We start from the raw sequence: 18,304 nt of genomic DNA on the forward strand, positions 1-18,304 counted from the left end.
GAAGATTTCTTCCTAATTCCCAATTGATTCCATGGAGAAGCAATACTCAGCAGTATGAAATTCCATAAATCCGTCCGAAAATTCAGACGAGAATATTGGCAGCATCCCTAGTGCTTGATGTGATACTTTAGAGAGGAAATTAAAAATGAGCCTTGACAAGGGAAGTTTTGTAGGTTTACTCAGAAGTGAGATTTCAATGGAACTTACTAGTAAGAGGGTTTAGCAATGCAGCCTCCGTGTACCTTTCCATTTTAAGAGCTAACATCAGTTCTTCTTGTTAGGCTTGTCCTTGGATATTTATGAAGGTCAAATCACTGCAGTTCTGGGTTGTAGTGGAGCTGGGAAAACGACACTGCTAAACATACTCAGTGGACTTCTGAAGCCATCTGATGGTATGTACCAGAACTTTAAAATGAAGGAGGGGCTGCCACCCACATCCCTAAGAACAGGAGGAGGTTCACCGTGATCAGACCAAAGCCTTATGAAGTCCATCATTTGATTCCCACAAAGGCCCACCACACACCACTGGGAGGAGCGCAAAGGGGCCAATAACACTTTCCCAGCAGTTAGTCTTCTGATCTAGCCATTGCGACTAGCAGCCACAAACATGTCCAAATCCCCTTTTAAGGCCATTTAGGTTGGGGGCCATCGCTACGTTGTATGGCGGCAACTTCCGTAGTTTAATTATGTGCTTTGCGGAGAACTGAGATTCATTGAGGATTCCAAACAACCATACCTAGAATTGCAGTCTAGGTCTCATTTCCATTCTTAACAGGACAGCAGTTAATAGGATACGTTGAAACTTTTATGAGAATTCAAGCAGCCTACTCAGTTTATTAAGCCTACCATGCTTCCTATTTGCTTATGTGTACAGGCTCCGCCACCATCTTCAAGTACAATATATCAGCAAGGGAAGATATGGAACACATTAGGGAAATAAGTGCTGTGTGCCCACAGTTCAACGTGCAATTTGAATTCTTAACGCTGAAAGAAAATTTAAGGACTTTTGCTAAAATAAAGGGGATTCCAAACAATGATGTTGAGAATGAGGTATGGATATATTCATATGGCAAGTATTTCTGTTCCACCTCTCTATATTCTTCATCTATTTTCTTTGTAAAACAGGTTCATGGCAAGGGATTACTGCCTTACCTATCTTATGTTCTGCCTTGTATTTAAGATTTACTCAGCTTAATTCAGAGAAAACTCATTTTGCTTAAGTGCCACTGAAATCAATGGGACAAATTTGTTGAAACCAATTTAAATCCTGTTAATCGCAATGGGAGAGGTGCAATAAATTTTCATTAGACTGGGACTAATTCAATAACTGAACAAAATATGTAAGCCTTGCGACCTACACAAATGAAAATTTTTCCAGCACTGTCTTTGTTATCATATTATGGGGGAATTATTTGAAGATTCTCTTGAGATGAGTTGAGTTGAGGCATACCCCTCAACTGTCCTGATTTGACCGGGACATCCAGAATTACAGAAGCCATCCCAGCTTCTGATTGGATCCCAGGATGTAACATTTTGGCTCCCACAAGAGTGTGGCCCCAAAAGATGCCCGTTTTGGGGAGCTGTGCTCTCATTTGAGTCATGTGATATGCATCCTGATTTTCCTCTGTGGCAGGTTGGAGGGTATGTTGAGATTCTTGCTGAGGATATAACTCAGACCAGGGCCTTCATGTGACTGCCCCCTTTCTTTGGAACAGTATTATTGTCAAGATATGACAGGCGCCCACTATCTACTCTTTCCAGAAATAAATGAATTTAATTTTTTTGACAGACTTTCCCAGCTGAATAAATGGATGTTTACTACAAGTATATACCTTGTATTGATTTAGTTTTGTTTGTTTAAGCATTGTATTTTTGACTATTCAATTACACATACTAAACAAAGCAGAACAGCAAATAATTAATAAAAGAAAAGCGATTTTGGGGTGTAATGCAAAGACAAGAGTGCATAGATCATAGGAAAACAAAAGTGTTCTTCTGGTTGAGTAGCAGAAACAAGGTTCAGGAATGATTAGCCACAAAATTCTATAGCTGATAAAAAAGCATCTGTTGGGCTCATAACTTGAAACTTGGCATTTACAATCTACCTGATGCCATCTACAAAAGTGCCACATTTCAAATTGATCCAATAAAAATGGCCACGATTACAGCAAGTTACAAAATGCTGAAAAGTGACGCTTTGACCTCTTTTTCCAGTTGGCAACAAATCATTTCATATTATTTCTTTTAGATGTTGCACACTACTGGTGTATTTTATCCATGCTTGTTGTGGACCAGACCTTTTCGTTGTCCTGATGAAATCCAGATCAGCAGTTCGAAGTTGTAGAACATTTAGCGGCAGATATCCAGGCAGCTGGTGCATATCAAAGTCCTAGTGTTGATGTGTATGGGAGGGAACACGGAGCAGGGGCTTAATGCAATCCTACTTTCTGCTTCTCAAGAGCTGATTTCAAACTCTAAACCTTCTTGAAGGGCTTCTAGAGTGCCAGCTGTGCATCCAGAAAATGCAGGGTGAGCAATATCGAACTGCCTCATGGACCACACTTCACTAGATGAACCAATAGCGTTTTCCAGTCCACACATGAAACCGGGCACTGTAATCACATTGGCATTCATGAAAAATAATAACAGCACAAGCACAATAACAGCCTGGAGCAATGCCATTTGGGTTCTTCCCAAATGAGCAAATGATCCTAATTCCAGGGACGACATCTCATCTGGAAATGCCTTGTACTTCAAATATGAGAGGTTGCATAATATTCCATTAAGATTCGATGCTTTATAAAATACCCTGTTGCTTTCAACCAACCAAGTGACTGAAAAGCAAGATAGGAAGAAATCCGAAAGAATCCAACATCCCGGTGCTTGAAACATGTGTTTATATGCTTTACAGGTGCAAAAGCTAGTGACTCTCTTGGATCTCGATGCCATTCAAGACACCCAAGCTAATCGTTTAAGTGGTGGGCAAAAGCGGAAGTTATCTCTTGGGATTACTTTCTTGGGAGATCCACAGGTAGGTAAAGCAAGGCCAGGACAAAAAGACCTGTTGAACATATTGCATAAGTACTCTCCATCTTGTAATGCGGGTACTGTTTCTCTCAAAAGGAATGGAGTGTGTAGATCTCTCACTGTTCTGTGGCCTGTCACGAAACTCCCTAATTTCAGTCTTATCTTTACTTCCCATGTAAATTCCCATTCCCCAAACATTGTGTGTAAAGTGAAGCTTTCACATTTAGTACAAGATTAGCTTGAATTTTTTTTTTTAAAAAAAAATATAAAATTATTTCCCCCAAAACATTTTTTAAAGTCTCATAACTCTGTTTATATTGTTGTGAATGAATGTGTCCCTCATTCCAAGGAAAGTGAACTCTGGGTAAGATCCTGGAACCCCCGGACTCTCGCATCACTCGGCAATTGGGGTGGAATGCAACAATATCATTGACCCAATTGGGTTGCCATTAATTCTTTTTAAAGAATCCACTTCAACATGGAATGCTTATTTCTCAATGTTTCCAAGTCTTAACATGCAATTGCATGTTCTGCCTACAGGTCTTACTATTAGATGAACCAACTGCAGGGCTGGATCCTTATTCTAGACACCAAGTGTGGGCCCTCCTGAATGAGCGCAAAGCAGGTCGAGTGACTCTGCTCACTACTCAGTTAATGGACGAAGCTGATATTCTTGCTGGTTAGTAGAATGCCTCATGGTAAAAGCAGTTTGACAAGTATGGGCTTGAAGCGAGAGAGAAATAACTGAGACCATGTGACTTGGGAACTTATCCTGCACTGATCTGCACTATCCTTATTTCTATCTGTTGGAACAAAAAACTCTTCCATTGTACTGCGTAAAGGAGGTGATCCACATAGCACCCTAGATGATTCCTTCACATCTTTCACTATGCTTTCATTCACCAAGTTCTTGTTATTCCAGGAGTAACAGGAATGCTCAGGACTAGCCTTGGAAATTCCAATACCTTTATGAAATGTCAAATTACTATTACCTCTCCAACTTCTGCTTCACTGGCTAAGCCAGGCATCCCCTAACTGTGGCCCTCCAGATGTTTTGGCCTACAACTCCCATGATCCTTAGCTAACAGGACCAGTGGTCATGGATTATGTGAATTGTAGTCCAAAACATCTGGAGGGCTGAAGGTTGGGGATGCCTGGGCTAAGCATTTAATGCTTTGTTGTTGTTCAGTCGTTCAGTCGTGTCCGACTCTTCGTGACCCCATGGACCAGAGCACGCCAGGCACCCCTATCCTCCACTGCCTCCCGCAGTTTGGCCAAACTCATGCCAGTCACTTCGAGAACACTGCCCAACGATCTCATCCTCTGTCATCCCCTTCTCCTTGTGCCCTCCATCTTTCCCAACATCAGGGTCTTTTCCAGGGAGTCTTCTCTTCTCATGAGGTGGCCAAAGTACTGGAGCCTCAACTTCAGGATCTGTCCTTCCAGTGAGCACTCAGGGCTGATTTCTTTAAGGATGGATAAGTTTGATCTTTTTGCAGTCCATGGGACTCTCAAGAGTCTCCTCCAGCACCATAATTCAAAAGCATCAATTCTTCTGCGATCAGTCTTCTTTATGGTCCAGCTCTCACTTCCATACATTACTACTGGGAAAAGTTTGGGAAACACTGCATTTAATGCAGTGTTTCCCAAACTTGGGTTTCCAGCTGTTTTTGGACTACAGTTCCCATCATCCTTGACCACTGGTCCTGCTGGCTAGGGATGATGGGAGTTGTAGTCCAAAAAAACAGCTGGAGACCCAAGTTTGGGAAATGCTGGTTTAATGGGTTGCAGCTACTACTCTTCATTGTGGTCTTTACAGCTGTTTGAGTGAGACCAAACTTTTCTCTCATTCCATTACCTTCATTAGCTTTTGGATCCTTTCCCTATTATCTGCTGCATCTCTTTTTGCATGACATCAACAGCCCTGCCCTAACAATTGACATGTGATTGTAAAATAATCTGTACTGGGAGGACAGGTGAAATAATCCCTCCCAACACTCTGCGGGACAAGTGTTTGCATTTTCCAAGCTTGGCTCCACCTGGGCTACAAGGAGTAAATAGATCTCTTCCAGCTGAGCCTTGATCAACAAGTTCTGCCTTAGCTGAAATGTGTTTTGCATTTCCTATCTTATTCTGGGATCCTGATATGTAGCTTCCCTTAGATTGCTTCTTGGTCTCCAGCTTCTAACTTGCTCCAGACTGCTGCTTGTGACCTGGAAAATTATGCTGACTTACCCTACCCCAATGAAATAGATTTGCTTTCAAGACCTGCTGTGACTATTGTACAGCTTGCCTGTTTGTATGTGCAACAGCATACTCTGATTCGTGTGCATGTAAACAAACAGGATCGTTTGAAATGAAGCCAGCATTTCGGGAACTCGTTTTATTTTCTGCATCATCCTTCTGGATTTCAGCTCACTGCACATTCCCTTCAGATATTTCCTGCTTCTGATTTGCATATGGGCAAGAATTTATTTCTGCAGAATGTGATAAGTAAAACCAGAACTTTATTTGTTTTTCCTTCCAGACCGGAAAGCATTTATCTCTCATGGCAGGCTGTCTTGTGTTGGTTCATCTTTATTCTTGAAGAAAAAATGGGGTGTTGGCTATCATTTAAGGTACTTTGAGTTTGGCAATCTTGTTCTCTTACCTATTTTGCAATCTCTGGTGGGCAATCACAGGTATTTGTCTATTTTATTTTTAAAATTGTGCAAACTGTTCTTCTTCTTCTTCTTCTTTTAAAAAAAATCTAAGTATGTCAAGAAATTCCTCCTTTCTGGCTCATTTTAAAATGTCTCTTGGTCCAAGCTCAGACCAAAGAGAGGAAAGGGAGAAATCAGGCTGTAAAAACGCTGTGCTGCTGTTTCTTTCAGCAGAACTCTTATTGTTATGTATTGAAGTTCTCACCCTAGGCCACTAGGGGTGTATGTGTATATAGTTCATTCTGCTGCAGTTCTCACTCAGGTCTGCACATGCAAATGAGGGATTGAAAGTGACGTTCAGGGATTGGGTAACTACAGAAAGTTGTTACTGTTGCTTGTAGCTGAGTTCTATATAAGCAGGCTACTGAGCCCTTCAGTTCAGTTCTGTTCCAGCCTGAGAATAAACAGAGCTGCTTGGAGGATCACTGTGTCGTCTGCTATGTCCACCCACTATTTAATACTTATGGTTTTAGTAATGTCATAAATACTTGATTCAGAAAACAGTTTTATTAAATGAATGCAATACTTGGTAATTGGTGTCCATCTAAATCCATTTTGAATACGAACAGGATGCATGTAAATGAGTTGCATGACCCCGAGAGGACAACATCCCTGGTCAAGCAATACATCCCTGCTGCCAAATTATCAGGACAACATGAAAATGAGCTGAGTTATACCCTGCCCTTGGAAAACGTGGATAAATTTCCAGGTAATTATCGTCTTGAATATGTAAATGATATCATAGCTATCATCTTTGAGTGTGCCTATTAATGGAGGTGTTCCTCAAAATGTTACTTTGGGCTGTAAGTACAATAAAAAGGAGTTGCACAAGGCCGTAATGGAGATTGGAAATGCTGATCTTAAACTAGAAGTAAGCACTTGAGTTTCTTTCTCCCTGTCATGTAGATCTGTTCTCTGACATGGACCGCCAGAAAGAACTGGGTATTGTTAATTATGGGGTTACCATGACAACTCTGGAAGATGTCTTCTTGAAGCTGGAGGGAAATGAAATGATTGATGAAAAAGGTAACATACTGTTCCAAAGAACATACTTTCTAGTAGTGATTCCCTGGTGTAGCAGGGAAAATATGAGTTTGGGACCATATCTGTTGTTGGCATCCAACTGTCTTGGGAGCATACCCTCCAACATTTCTTCTATTTTATAATAATAATATATATACGGCACCCATCTGACTGGGTTACCCAAGCTTCCTATATATAAAAAAGAAGACTGGGTGCGTTCCTATATATATAAAAAACACATAATAAAACATATACAGTGGTACCTCAAGTTAAGAACTTAATTCGTTCCGGAGGTCCGTTCTTAACCTGAAACTGTTCTTAACCTGAAGCACCACTTTAGCTAATGGGGCCTCCCACAGCCACCACGCCGCCAGAGCACGATTCCTGTTCTTATCCTGAAGCAAAGTTCTTAACCTGAAGTGTTATTTCTGGGTTAGCGGAGTATGTAACCTGAAGCGTATGTAACCTGAGGTACCACTGTATTCCTGCATTTCAGGGTGTTAGACTAGATGACCCTTGGGTCCCTTCCAACTCGTAAGATTCTATGATTCTATAAAATGTTTAAAAACTTCCCTATACAGGCCTGCCTTCGGATGTCTTCTAAAGGTTGTATAGTTACTTATCTCCTTGGCTTGAGGGTCGCATAACTCCATGCCCTCCAACATTTATCTGATGAAAATAGGAACGTCCTAAGGAAAAGAGGGACATTCTGGGATCGAATCAGAAACCTGGACAGCTTCTGTGAATCCAGGACTGTCCCTGGAAAAGTGTTGCATAACAGCTGCCTTTCCCTGTCTTTTTGGATCTGGGAGTGAGAGCTGGGATGGTTTATCAATGACAGGGGAAGAACATCTGCAGTAGTGGTGGCAGCAAGGAGGGCTGGGGGAAGAAGGGGATTGACTGACCCAGCGTCAGAAGAGAAGGGGAAGAAGTCAGAACTGAGTTTGCATAGGTAAGCAGTCTCTCCTTTGGCCGATACCAAAGTCCTGATTTTGTGCTTTTGAAATTTGATTACAAAGAGGGGCCAAAGGGTGCTGGTGAAATGGAACAGGATCTGCTATTGCTCTCAGACACGGGAAAGGCAACCATAAGAGGATCAGAACTCTGGAGGCAACAAGTTTGCGCCATAGCAAGAATGCAATTTTTAAATCTCAAGCGCGAGAGCAAACTCTGGGGAACACTGTAAGTGCCAAGATAATTGCTTAAAAGCCATGAGTTACTGCCATTGACATGGCATTTTCCTCCTCCTCCAGCACACTGTAACTACTAACACACAAAATCGAAAATTCTTTCTAGTAGCACCTTAGAGACCAACTGAGTTTGTTCCTGGTATGAGCTTTCCTGTGCATGCACACTTCTTCAGATACTAACACACACACTCTCTCTCTCTCTCTCTCTCTCCCCCCCCTTTCCCCACAATTGTGAAGCAACTACCCTTCCAATTTTGCAACCACAATTGTACACTATTTTCACCTTCACCCCCATTCCCATCAAGGGGGGGGCATAAAAGGAGGGGGAGGAAGAGGCATGGAAATGGGGTTGAAAGGGGAACGTGGGGGGTGCAAGGGGACTCCAGTCTAGTGGAGAGAAGCAGCTTCAGAAATGGGGTTGGGAAGGTGGAAACGGGGATTAGTAGTTGCATGCGGTGGGAGGGGGCTGGTCTACAGGAGTACTGAGGGGGGTGAGAATTGAGAGGTTAGCAATGGGGGATAGGCTGGTTTGGCCAGTGACAGAAATAGGGTTGCTGCCACTAATAGATTCAATACCAGTTGCGATCATTCTCATTTGCTTAATTACTATCCTTTCTTTATTACAGACTGCTCCTTTTTGGAATTATACTAGCACCTATTGTCATCCAGGTGATGTTATATGCTCTTTGGGGGAGCCTGCATTGTGCGGAGCTACATCCTGGGCTTTATTTTGAGCCAGGAAAGGAGTCTTTCAGAGGGTCTGCTGGACTTCTGATCCTTAATGATACAGGTGAGAGTGAAGAACAGAATATTGAGATCCCCCCCCCCCAATTAGGTTTCAACTAAGAGTCAACTTGCCAATACACTGTGGTCAGACTGGGAAAACCTGAGTACAAATCTCTCCTCAGCATGAAGCACAGTGATTGAACAATAATCACCTCTTAATCCAGTATTGTCTCAGTGTTGTGAGCAAAAAGTGAGGGGAGGGGGAACCATGTATACCAGCTCTTTGGAAGGAAGGATAGAAGATGAATGCAATAAAATGAAGTTTTCATACAATTTTAATGGACCAGTAGAAAGCGAGTGAAGAATGTTTTCAGGAACTGAAGGCTTTTTAACTAAGAGCACCCAGAGCCCCAACTATAGCATAGCTCTGTGGGTTGCCTGAGGAGTTAGGTCTACCCATAAGCAGTAGGTTCCTTACAAATAACCCTTTATTCCAGGCATAGGCAAACTCGGCCCTCCAGATGTTTTGGGACCACAACTCCCATCATCCCTAGCTAACGGAACCAGTGGACAGGGATGATGGGAATTGTAGTCTCAAAACATCTGGAGGGCTGAGTTTACCTATGCCTGCTTTATTCCATAGGAGACCATGTTCTTCTGGAGAAAACTTCAGCATCAGGCAGCTGACTGAGCCTGCAACTTTAGGAATCAGTACTCCCTTGGGCTCAGTAGTGGTTTAGCCTCTACCATTGATTTTGAGCAAAGGTCTGGTGGAGAAAGGTCTTGTGCCATGACCCCTGAAGGCCCCAAATCCCCCTGCTCTGTCTCACTGCCCCATTATACATCGTGCTCCTCTATAATGTTAGCTTTGGGGGATGCCAAATCCTCCAGGGCTGTCTGAGATGCCAGATCGTGGAAGGTATCAGATATTTGCTTACAAAAATTTTGATTACAGCCAACCAGGAAATGGCTCTTCAAAGCTTGCTTCACATAACTGGATCTTATCATGGAGCCTGGCACTATTGGCAGTCCTAAAACAATGAGACAATTCCAATATTACCTCAATAGTAAAGAATTTTGGATGGAATTCAAGATTGCACTAAGGCGATTGTTCCATCAGTGCTCGTCTCCGCCTTCGTGCTCTTTTAGGGGTTTCCCCCCAAACTTCCCTCCCATTTGTGCTAGTGGGAAAGCACAACCCATTTAATGCAAAAAATAGGCATTAAATGTTACACAAAGATAATTCAAATTCTGTATTACACTTCATTTTGGTATTCTCCTGTTTGAGAAATTAAGATTCTACCATAGTCCTCTGGTCATTCTGTGAATCGTTGTTTTCTTTTTCAGGTGCAAGCATTGACAATTTCATCCAAGCAGTGAAGAATCAGAATGTCCTGGTAGAAGTTGTCTCTGGCAAAAATGTCAGTGACCAACTAGTGCACAATGGGGCTATAAAGGTAGCCCTTGAAGACAAGGTAACTTCAGTTATTTTTTTGGTGCAATCAGTGCTATTTTTCTAGAAAAAGAGGTGCCAGAACTCACCATGAACGCCTCCCTTGTTTTCTTAAAATGGCAATGGTGCTCAACTGAGAGGTGCCAGAAATGAGTTCTGACTGGAAAGAAAAGCCCTGGGTGTAATCCTATATGGGGTAAAACTGGGGGCAAAGACCCATATCGGCTGTCACCATCTTGTGCCAGCTTGTGCAGGGGCAGGAAATGTGAGGGCAGACTTACTCTTTGCATTTCCATGTGGTTTCCTTTTTTAATCTTTAGCCCCATATTGCTGGCTGAAGGGGGTTAGGATCATGTGAAACTGGCTCCCTGACAGTGAAGGAGAGCTTTGTCTGTCCTTGTTTCTTCATAAAAGCAATACTAAAAATTCCTGGTAACCAAATACGGTTGTACATGTTTTGAATTTGAAAGCAAGCAGCTTCTTGTGGTGTTGAGCGTAGTTGTTTTGCAAGCCTGTTTTTAATTGCCTTTCTCAGTTAAAGAGAAATACTCTTAAAGCAGAGTAAAATACTGGTGTGGCATCTGGTAACAGCTAACTCCACCCCAGAGCAACAGGATGGAGGAGTTAGCCAAATTAGAAGCAAGGCCACAATTGCAAAATTTGGGAGCACAAAGTTCACAACTGTATGAGAGCAATGAAGCTGTCCCAACAAGTTCTTATACCCACCCAGCAAGCTCTTTTCCAGAAAAAGAGGTGCTGGAACTCACCATGAACGCCTCCCTTGTTATCTTATAATGGTAATGGAGCCAGGTGCTGGAGCTCCAGTTCCTGTGAGTTCTGACTGGGGGAAAAAACACCCCCGTTTATAGCTAAGGCACGGCACATACCTTCTTTGAAAGAATCAGCCTTGTAAGAATGTCTAGCCTGTAGGTGCAGGCTCCATCAAGGTGGGTGCATCTGTTCCCACTGGTGAAGGCATCTTCTGACCCTAGGAGACAATGGCAGACCTGCCTCCTCTTGTGAATCCTATTCAACCTCACCTCAGGCTGTGGCTCTGAGTTCTCCACAGCCTCTGGCAACATTCTCTCCTCAACAGGAAGGGAAACAGCAACATAGACTCCAGTACCAGCATTACCATCTTTCTTCAGACAAGACTTTGCTCTGCTGTCTCAGGCTCCTGTCCCCACTCTTCCCCATCTGCTGCTCAAGGTCTAAGGCACTTAGTGATGTAGGACACCTTATTACAAATAACACATAAAGCAGGCTTATGAATTTCTGTTTTCATTACAGGCTGTTATTTTCTCAGCATTCATTCACTGACTCACTTGAATTTCTAACTTGTATTTCGTTTCTTGTCTTGGTTCAGAAATACAGATTCACACTTATGTGCCACATGGAAGTGACCAATTGCTTTCCGGTGCTTGTCAACATCATCAGCAATGCACGCCTGCGAATGTTAAATTCCGCTGCCCATATTCGAATCTGGAGTCATATATTTCTATTTGTAAGTCTTTCAACTGGATTATAAGAATTGTTACAGTAGTGTGAAGAGGCGGGCTAGTTGTAGCGGTGAATAAGTGTGAAACACACACACACACTGTCTCTCTTTAATGGATTTACATTCATCTTTAATATTGATAGGCTTCCAAGCCAAGGTATTTCTAATTTCGTCCATTTTTCAGAACTTCTATGATTTTAAAAAATCATGCATTCAGTTTGAAACATCATTTTATTAGTTGGTGTTATATATATTCCAAGGTATTTGATAGAAACATCTGCCCACCTAATATTCATTTGTTTTGATATTTTAGTTTTAATTTCTTCTAGTACAGTATATTAAAACTCATAATATCTGTACCACCTGAGTCGATTTTATACTCAAAGACTCTGCTGTAGTCTCTGAATTCAGTTGATTCTTGTCAGTTTATAGTTAACAACACATCATCAACCTAAAGACAACTTTTAAATAAGCAATGATCAACTTTATTCCTATAATTAACTATCATTTTTAAGCCTACCAAGTACAGTCATACCTCGAGTTGCGTTTGCTTTATGTTGCATTTTTTCAGGTTACGAACGCAGCAAACCCGGAAGTGTTTACTTCTGGGTTTGACGCTTCGCGCATGCGCAGGAGTGCTCTATTGCGTCACGCACATGCGCAGGAGCGGCACTCTACTTACGGACTTTTCGGGGTGCGAATGGCACCCCGGAACGGATTGCATCCGTAAGTAGAGGTACCATTGTACAGAGAATAATAGCAACTGTTCTAATCATATATACTGTCACACAGCATTTATAAACTTTATCTTTCTGGTTCATTCCCCAGCAATTTAGTAGCAAACAGCTATGGACGTTTTTCAGTAACTTGTGCTTGTTTGGGGTAATTGTATACCCTACCTTTCCAGCACATTTTGCGATGATGAGCATTCGTTACTACAAGGTAAAGTAATTAAATATGCATGAAACTTACTCACTTTAAATGAATGTAGTCTTTTGATTTCCCCCGCTCCAGCTGACATCAAACTCAGTAGATTAGCCGCTGACAGCCTCAGCAGCAACCAATCAAATGTCCACCCTATGCACTACCCATGTATAAGATGACCCCTACTTTTTATCATGATTTTTAGAGAAAAAAACATAGTCTTATACACGGAAAAGTACAGTAGTTTCTATGCTCTCTGCCTCACTTCCCAAGCAAAGCCCTTTCCACACATTGGCATTTCACTTCAACCAGCTAGTGTTCAACTGCATATGGTTGAAACCTCACAGGTTAAATGTGCATAAGACAGAATCATAATATCTTTGGGGCCTATGGCCCCTGCATTCTTGTTTTTATGATAACTTATTTGAGTTGGATATAGCTCTTGGATTTATGTTGAAACCTTGGAAGATCGCAATGAGGAGCTAACGATTCTATTGACTCCAATGTGCCACAAATGGAAGAAAAATAGAAGGCTTTCAGTTTTATGCTATACTAATTTAATAATAATAATTTGTTATTTGTACTCCGCCCATCTGGCTGAGTTTCCCCAGCCACTCTGGGCGGCTAGCTCTTATATCCCAGTCCAGATCTCCCTTTGAATGTTTTATTATTCATTTTTTGAAATGTAGAGGCTGTCCTATTAAAAAAGATTTTAAAAAACAAACAAGCTTGAAACAAACAGTAATAAAAAAAGAGTAATACAATATGCATTTCGGAATTAAGGAAAAATGAGCACATCAAAAAAGGGGGGGTTAAAACTGCTATATGGGATGCGGGTGGCGCTGTGAGTTAAACCACAGAGCCTAGGGCTTGCTGATCAGAACGTTGGCGGTTCGAATCCCCACGACAGGGTGAGCTCCCATTGCTCGGTCCCAGCTCCTGCCCACCTAGCAGTTCGAAAGCACGTCAAAGTGCAAGTAGATAAATAGGTACCGCTCCAAACGGGAAGGTAAACGGTGTTTCCGTGTGCTGCTCTGGTTCGCCAGAAGCGGCTTTGTCATGCTGGCCACATGACCTGGAAGCTGTACACCGGCTCCCTCGGCCAATAAAGCGACACGACTGGACCTAATGGTCAAGGGTTCCTTTACCTTTTAAAACTGCTATAGTAAGGTTTTTTATATTCTGGAAGGGCGTTAAAAGATGTCTCAGGTGCGCCTTCTCGGAGAAATCATTCCACAACTGCAATGCCACTACTGAAAATGCACTTTCACTCTTGTCCCCCTGCTGCATCTCACCTAGTGGGGGCACCTGTAGAAGGGCCTCCAGCAATGACTTGCAGGTCCAGGTAGGTAAGTGTGGCAAGAGGTGATCAATTCAGTATTCTTGCACTCAGTGCAAAGATTTCCCAATTCATTAAAGTGGAGAGAGCTGGTATTTACCTGAAGTATTTGTACACCATTCCCTCTGTCTGACATGCAAGGGCATACTAAGTTGCCAGCTCCCGTAGTTTCTTCCCTATCTCACCTAGGAACAGGACACTTCTCTCAGACTTCTGCTTCTTTAGTCTTTGGTTGCTCATTTCCTCCCCTCACCCTCTTGTTCCCTCAGAACTCTCCTATTCAGAACTTCATTGTTTTCGCTCACATTTCAGCTGATGCCTCTATTAATTCATGACAACTTACTAGGAGACCAGTGGCCACTTCAGCAGTGTCTTCAATGTTACTTCCTCAATCCTGGCCAAAGTGGTACAGAGAGGAGGTTTCTCCCAAACCTGAGCCCACCCTTGATTTTCTAGCTGCCTCCCTAAATCCTCAAGATGTCATCTCTTTCTCCATTAACGTTTTGTAAACTGCAGGGCCCAAACCCTTTAGAACAGTCCCCTGGTGGCACACAAAGTTTATTAGTATTATTTATTAAATTTGTTAGTCTCTTTTTAACCAAAGCCATTCGAAGAGTCTTACAGTAAATAAACAAACAAATAAAATACCTTAAATCTGGCATAAAATAAAGGAAAGGAAAATCTAAATGGCTACTCTACTTTTAAGAAGCTGAAATAACCCCCCCCCCCCAAAACAAGGAGTCAATTAAAAGCCCGAGAAATGTTTTTACCTGGTGCTTGAAGTTAAGTAACAATGGCGCCAGGCAAGCGTCTCTGGGGAGGGCATTCCACAAGCGGGGAACCACCACTCTCATCCTATCTGAACCTCCTGTGGAGGGGGGGGACAAAAGAAAGGGTGGGGGAAAACCGAGTAATTGCTGAAAAATACTACGTATCTTGGCACATATCATATACTGAAGGGCATAATTATCTCTTGCAATTTTCTTTGCTAGATAAAAACTCGTTCTCAGTTGCGGATCTCAGGACTCTTTCCTTCTGCCTTTTGGTGTGGATTAGCTCTGGTGGACGTCCCTCTGCATTTAATTATCCTCCTCCTGCTGCTTTGGCCGTGGCTCAGACTATTAGACATTGTGGGACCTCATGGCCATACCATCACAATTTTTTGTTTGGTGAGTACAATTACTTACATTACTTTTTAAAAGTAGTCTTTAAATGACCTTTAACGTTTACAAACTTCAGTTACGAACATTGAACCATTTCCACTGAATAATAAACTTGGGCTGCGATCCTCAATAGTTTACAAGGGAGTAAACTCACCCGAACATAATGGGCCTTCTGCATAGTTTTGTATAGTTTGGTCATATGAAACAAGTTCCCAGAAAACCCGTGTTTTCAGACACCAGTCTTAAGAAGAAGAAGAAGAAGAAGAAGAAGAAGAAGAAGAAGAAGAAGAAGAAGAAGAAGAAGAAGAAGAAGAAGAGTTTGGATTTGATATCCCGCTTTATCACTACCCGAAGGAGTCTCAAAGCGGCTAACATTCTCCTTTCCCTTCCTCCCCCACAACAAACACTCTGTGAGGTGAGTGGGGCTGAGAGACTTCAAAGAAGTGTGACTAGCCCAAGGTCACCCAGCAGCTGCATGTGGAGGAGTGGAGACACGAACCCGGTTCCCCAGATTACGAGTCTACCGCTCTTAACCACTACACCACGCTGGCTCTCTTAACAATAAATATTAACCTTCTTCTTAACAGGTGTCATTTCTGTTTGGCTACAGCACGTCGATGGTCTTATTCCTATATGTAATTGCCTTTGTGTTTCGCAACAAATGGCATACTAGCAGTTTTTGGTCATTCATCTTAATCTTGGTAAGTTTTATGACCAGACCACTGACTGATCATTTATTTCCTTATATTCTTAATCTTACAATACCTCTAATTGTTTATAATTTTTAATTAAAGTAGACCAGGCATGTCCAACAGGTAGATCGTGATCTACCGGTAGATCACTGGACGTCTGCGGTAGATCACTGGCTCCCCCCAAAGAAGCTGAACAACTGTGGCTCCCCTAAAAAATAGCTCAACATTTTACCTCCTCCCTGTAAAAAACTCAACAACTTTGACCCGAACCCCCCCCCATGGGCCTTCCTCCTTCCTAAAAAAAGTTCAACAACTTTGACCTGAACCCCCCAAAAGGGGGTACACCACAGCCAGTTTTTTTTATACTCTGTGAGTAAATTGCAGTCTCTTGGGAGTTGGCCACCCCTGAAGTAGACAAATCAATGGATGCTTCAAATATAATAATGTGAAATAATATAAGACTGAATGACACGTTGAGCAGAAAAGAGCATGAGCAATGATCCTTTAACTGTGCATACTTAAGCGGTATTCTAAATCAGGTCTCCAGCTGTTGTTGGACTACAACTGCCCTCACCCCTCACCCCTGCTCCTGCTTGCTAGGGATGATGGGAGTTGTAGTCCAACTACAGCTGGAGACTGAAGTTTGGGAAACCCTGTTCTAAATACTTCCTTCAAACTGTCTGCATTTGAGCCAAGTTATACCATGCTTGGGACTGTGAGGACTATTCTTCAAGAGCTGCCCAAATTCTGCTGAGAGATCTGTACCTGTCTTATACTCTGCCACAAAAAAAATTTCTTCTTGCCACTAGAATAGGATACTATCATTTTGTCCCTTCCTACCCCCCGTAGACTCAATAATGCCTGTTAAGCCAGTGGCTGTGAGGTAAGATTCACCCGCTACCCACAGAGTGGTAACTCTCAACTTATGCACATTTAATTTCTGAGCATTCGGTTGCGCTTGGCAAATAAATGTATGTATGTATGTATGTATGTATGTATGTATGTATGTATGTATGTATGTTGAAAGGGGACAGAAAGTGGGGCAGGTATCCAGGAAAAAAGACTTTGGCAATCCCACCCACCATTGAACCCATTATGTTTTCACTATACGTGATTTTGGCTTCACACTCTGTCCTCAGAACATAACCCCCACATAAGTTGAGAGGTGTAGTTACACACACTTGGTTGTGTTTCATTTGGGATGTAAAGGAGTTAAGCCTCAGTATGGAAAACAAAATGGGAAGCAGCTGTTTAATCTGTTCAAAAGCTTAATATACTTTTTTCTTGTTTCATTTCAGGTGAACGTGCTTGCTATGATTATTGGAATCCTTGGACATTCACATTATGCACATTATCTACTAACATTAATTCTTCCCCTGTTTCCAGTAACAGGATTTATATTAGCTTTCACATGGGTAAGCAAAAGTACAGCCTATTCCTGGTATCTTGAACTTGCCCCTTAGGGCACCAAAGAGCCCCGATACCCCACCTTTGTCACATACCAAGACCCCCTGCCCCTTCCAATTTTAATCTCATTTTTAAATGATGTTTTTGGGTTGGGAGGCTTCCTGTTTTTATGTGGTGTTGTCTGTGCATTTTGTCTGTGCTTTTGCAGGGTGGGGATTTGTGTTCAGTGGGGGGGGGGGAGTTCCAAACATGACCAATTTTTCGCCCTATGAAATCAGCATTATTAGGTGTCCAGTTTCCAAATTTATCACACAATTCGTAAAGGTTAGGGACTGCTAGGCTATTGCTTTGCAACTGCACTCTTGGGCCCACTCATCATGGGCCACCAGATTCATAATGGCACATCCTCCTGGTCTGTAATCCCAGAAATACACAGCTGTCACTACTTGTCAAGGGATTTCAGGGCTGAAGTATTGAGGCTGCTCCCTGACTGCGTTCCACCACCACAGTGCAGGTTCTGATGCGTGGCAGTGCTGTGTTGAAATTGGCAGACAGACCAGAGCAGGCTTCCTCAACCTCGGCCCTCCAGATGTTTTGAGACTACAATTCCCATCATCCCTGACCACTGGTCCTGCTAGCTAGGGATCATGGGAGTTGTAGGCCACAAACATGTGGGGGGCCGAGGTTGAGGAAGCCTGGACCAGAGGATACCGTGGTTCATGGTATCAAAAGTTGCACAGAGGTCAAGAAGATCCAAGAGGAGATTCGGCTTCCCCTGCACTTCTCCCAACAAAAATAATCAGCCAGGGTGACCAAGTGTCAGGCTTCGGGGAAGTGGCTTCCTCCCTCCCTTTAGCCGTGGATAAGCAGAACAAAGCAAAAATAGTCTCTTACCATTTAAAGAGATATTAATGATCACAGTGAAAGAATAAAGAGTCCATTCTCGGAGTAAAGGTGCTCTCAATTAAGGTTTACACCCACTCTCCCCCCCCCAAGTCACCTCCTCGTTTGGAACCTGATCTCGCAACCACTGTGCCATCTGTGCAGCTGCCTTATCTAATCTCCTTGACCTTGGACTGATCGGCTGGACACTTTCCAGCGAACCAGGGCCTGTTAACTCTCTCTCTCCCGGTACTTCTTCTCCTAGCTGTTCACCACCC

The 18,304-nt window shown here is 42.6% G+C and overlaps 1 protein-coding gene across 2 annotated transcripts in view; it reads left to right on the forward strand.

Annotated features, from left to right (window-relative positions):
• The window catches only part of LOC117040857 (ATP-binding cassette sub-family A member 9-like), a 61,225-nt gene that overhangs the window by 23,777 nt on the left and 19,144 nt on the right, over positions 1–18,304 (forward strand). For both annotated transcript variants that reach the window (XM_033138914.1, XM_033138913.1), the window contains exons 12-26: positions 282–392; positions 875–1,050; positions 2,912–3,031; positions 3,568–3,706; positions 5,555–5,645; positions 6,299–6,438; positions 6,636–6,755; positions 7,772–7,934; positions 8,569–8,732; positions 10,016–10,143; positions 11,488–11,625; positions 12,448–12,561; positions 14,875–15,051; positions 15,633–15,746; positions 17,036–17,152. In XM_033138914.1, coding sequence (XP_032994805.1) covers positions 282–392; positions 875–1,050; positions 2,912–3,031; positions 3,568–3,706; positions 5,555–5,645; positions 6,299–6,438; positions 6,636–6,755; positions 7,772–7,934; positions 8,569–8,732; positions 10,016–10,143; positions 11,488–11,625; positions 12,448–12,561; positions 14,875–15,051; positions 15,633–15,746; positions 17,036–17,152 — 2,012 coding nt within the window. The remainder of the gene's footprint in view (positions 1–281; positions 393–874; positions 1,051–2,911; positions 3,032–3,567; positions 3,707–5,554; positions 5,646–6,298; positions 6,439–6,635; positions 6,756–7,771; positions 7,935–8,568; positions 8,733–10,015; positions 10,144–11,487; positions 11,626–12,447; positions 12,562–14,874; positions 15,052–15,632; positions 15,747–17,035; positions 17,153–18,304) is intronic.

This window comes from Lacerta agilis, chromosome 2, assembly GCF_009819535.1.
Source record: "Lacerta agilis isolate rLacAgi1 chromosome 2, rLacAgi1.pri, whole genome shotgun sequence".
Lineage (NCBI taxonomy): Eukaryota > Metazoa > Chordata > Lepidosauria > Squamata > Lacertidae > Lacerta > Lacerta agilis.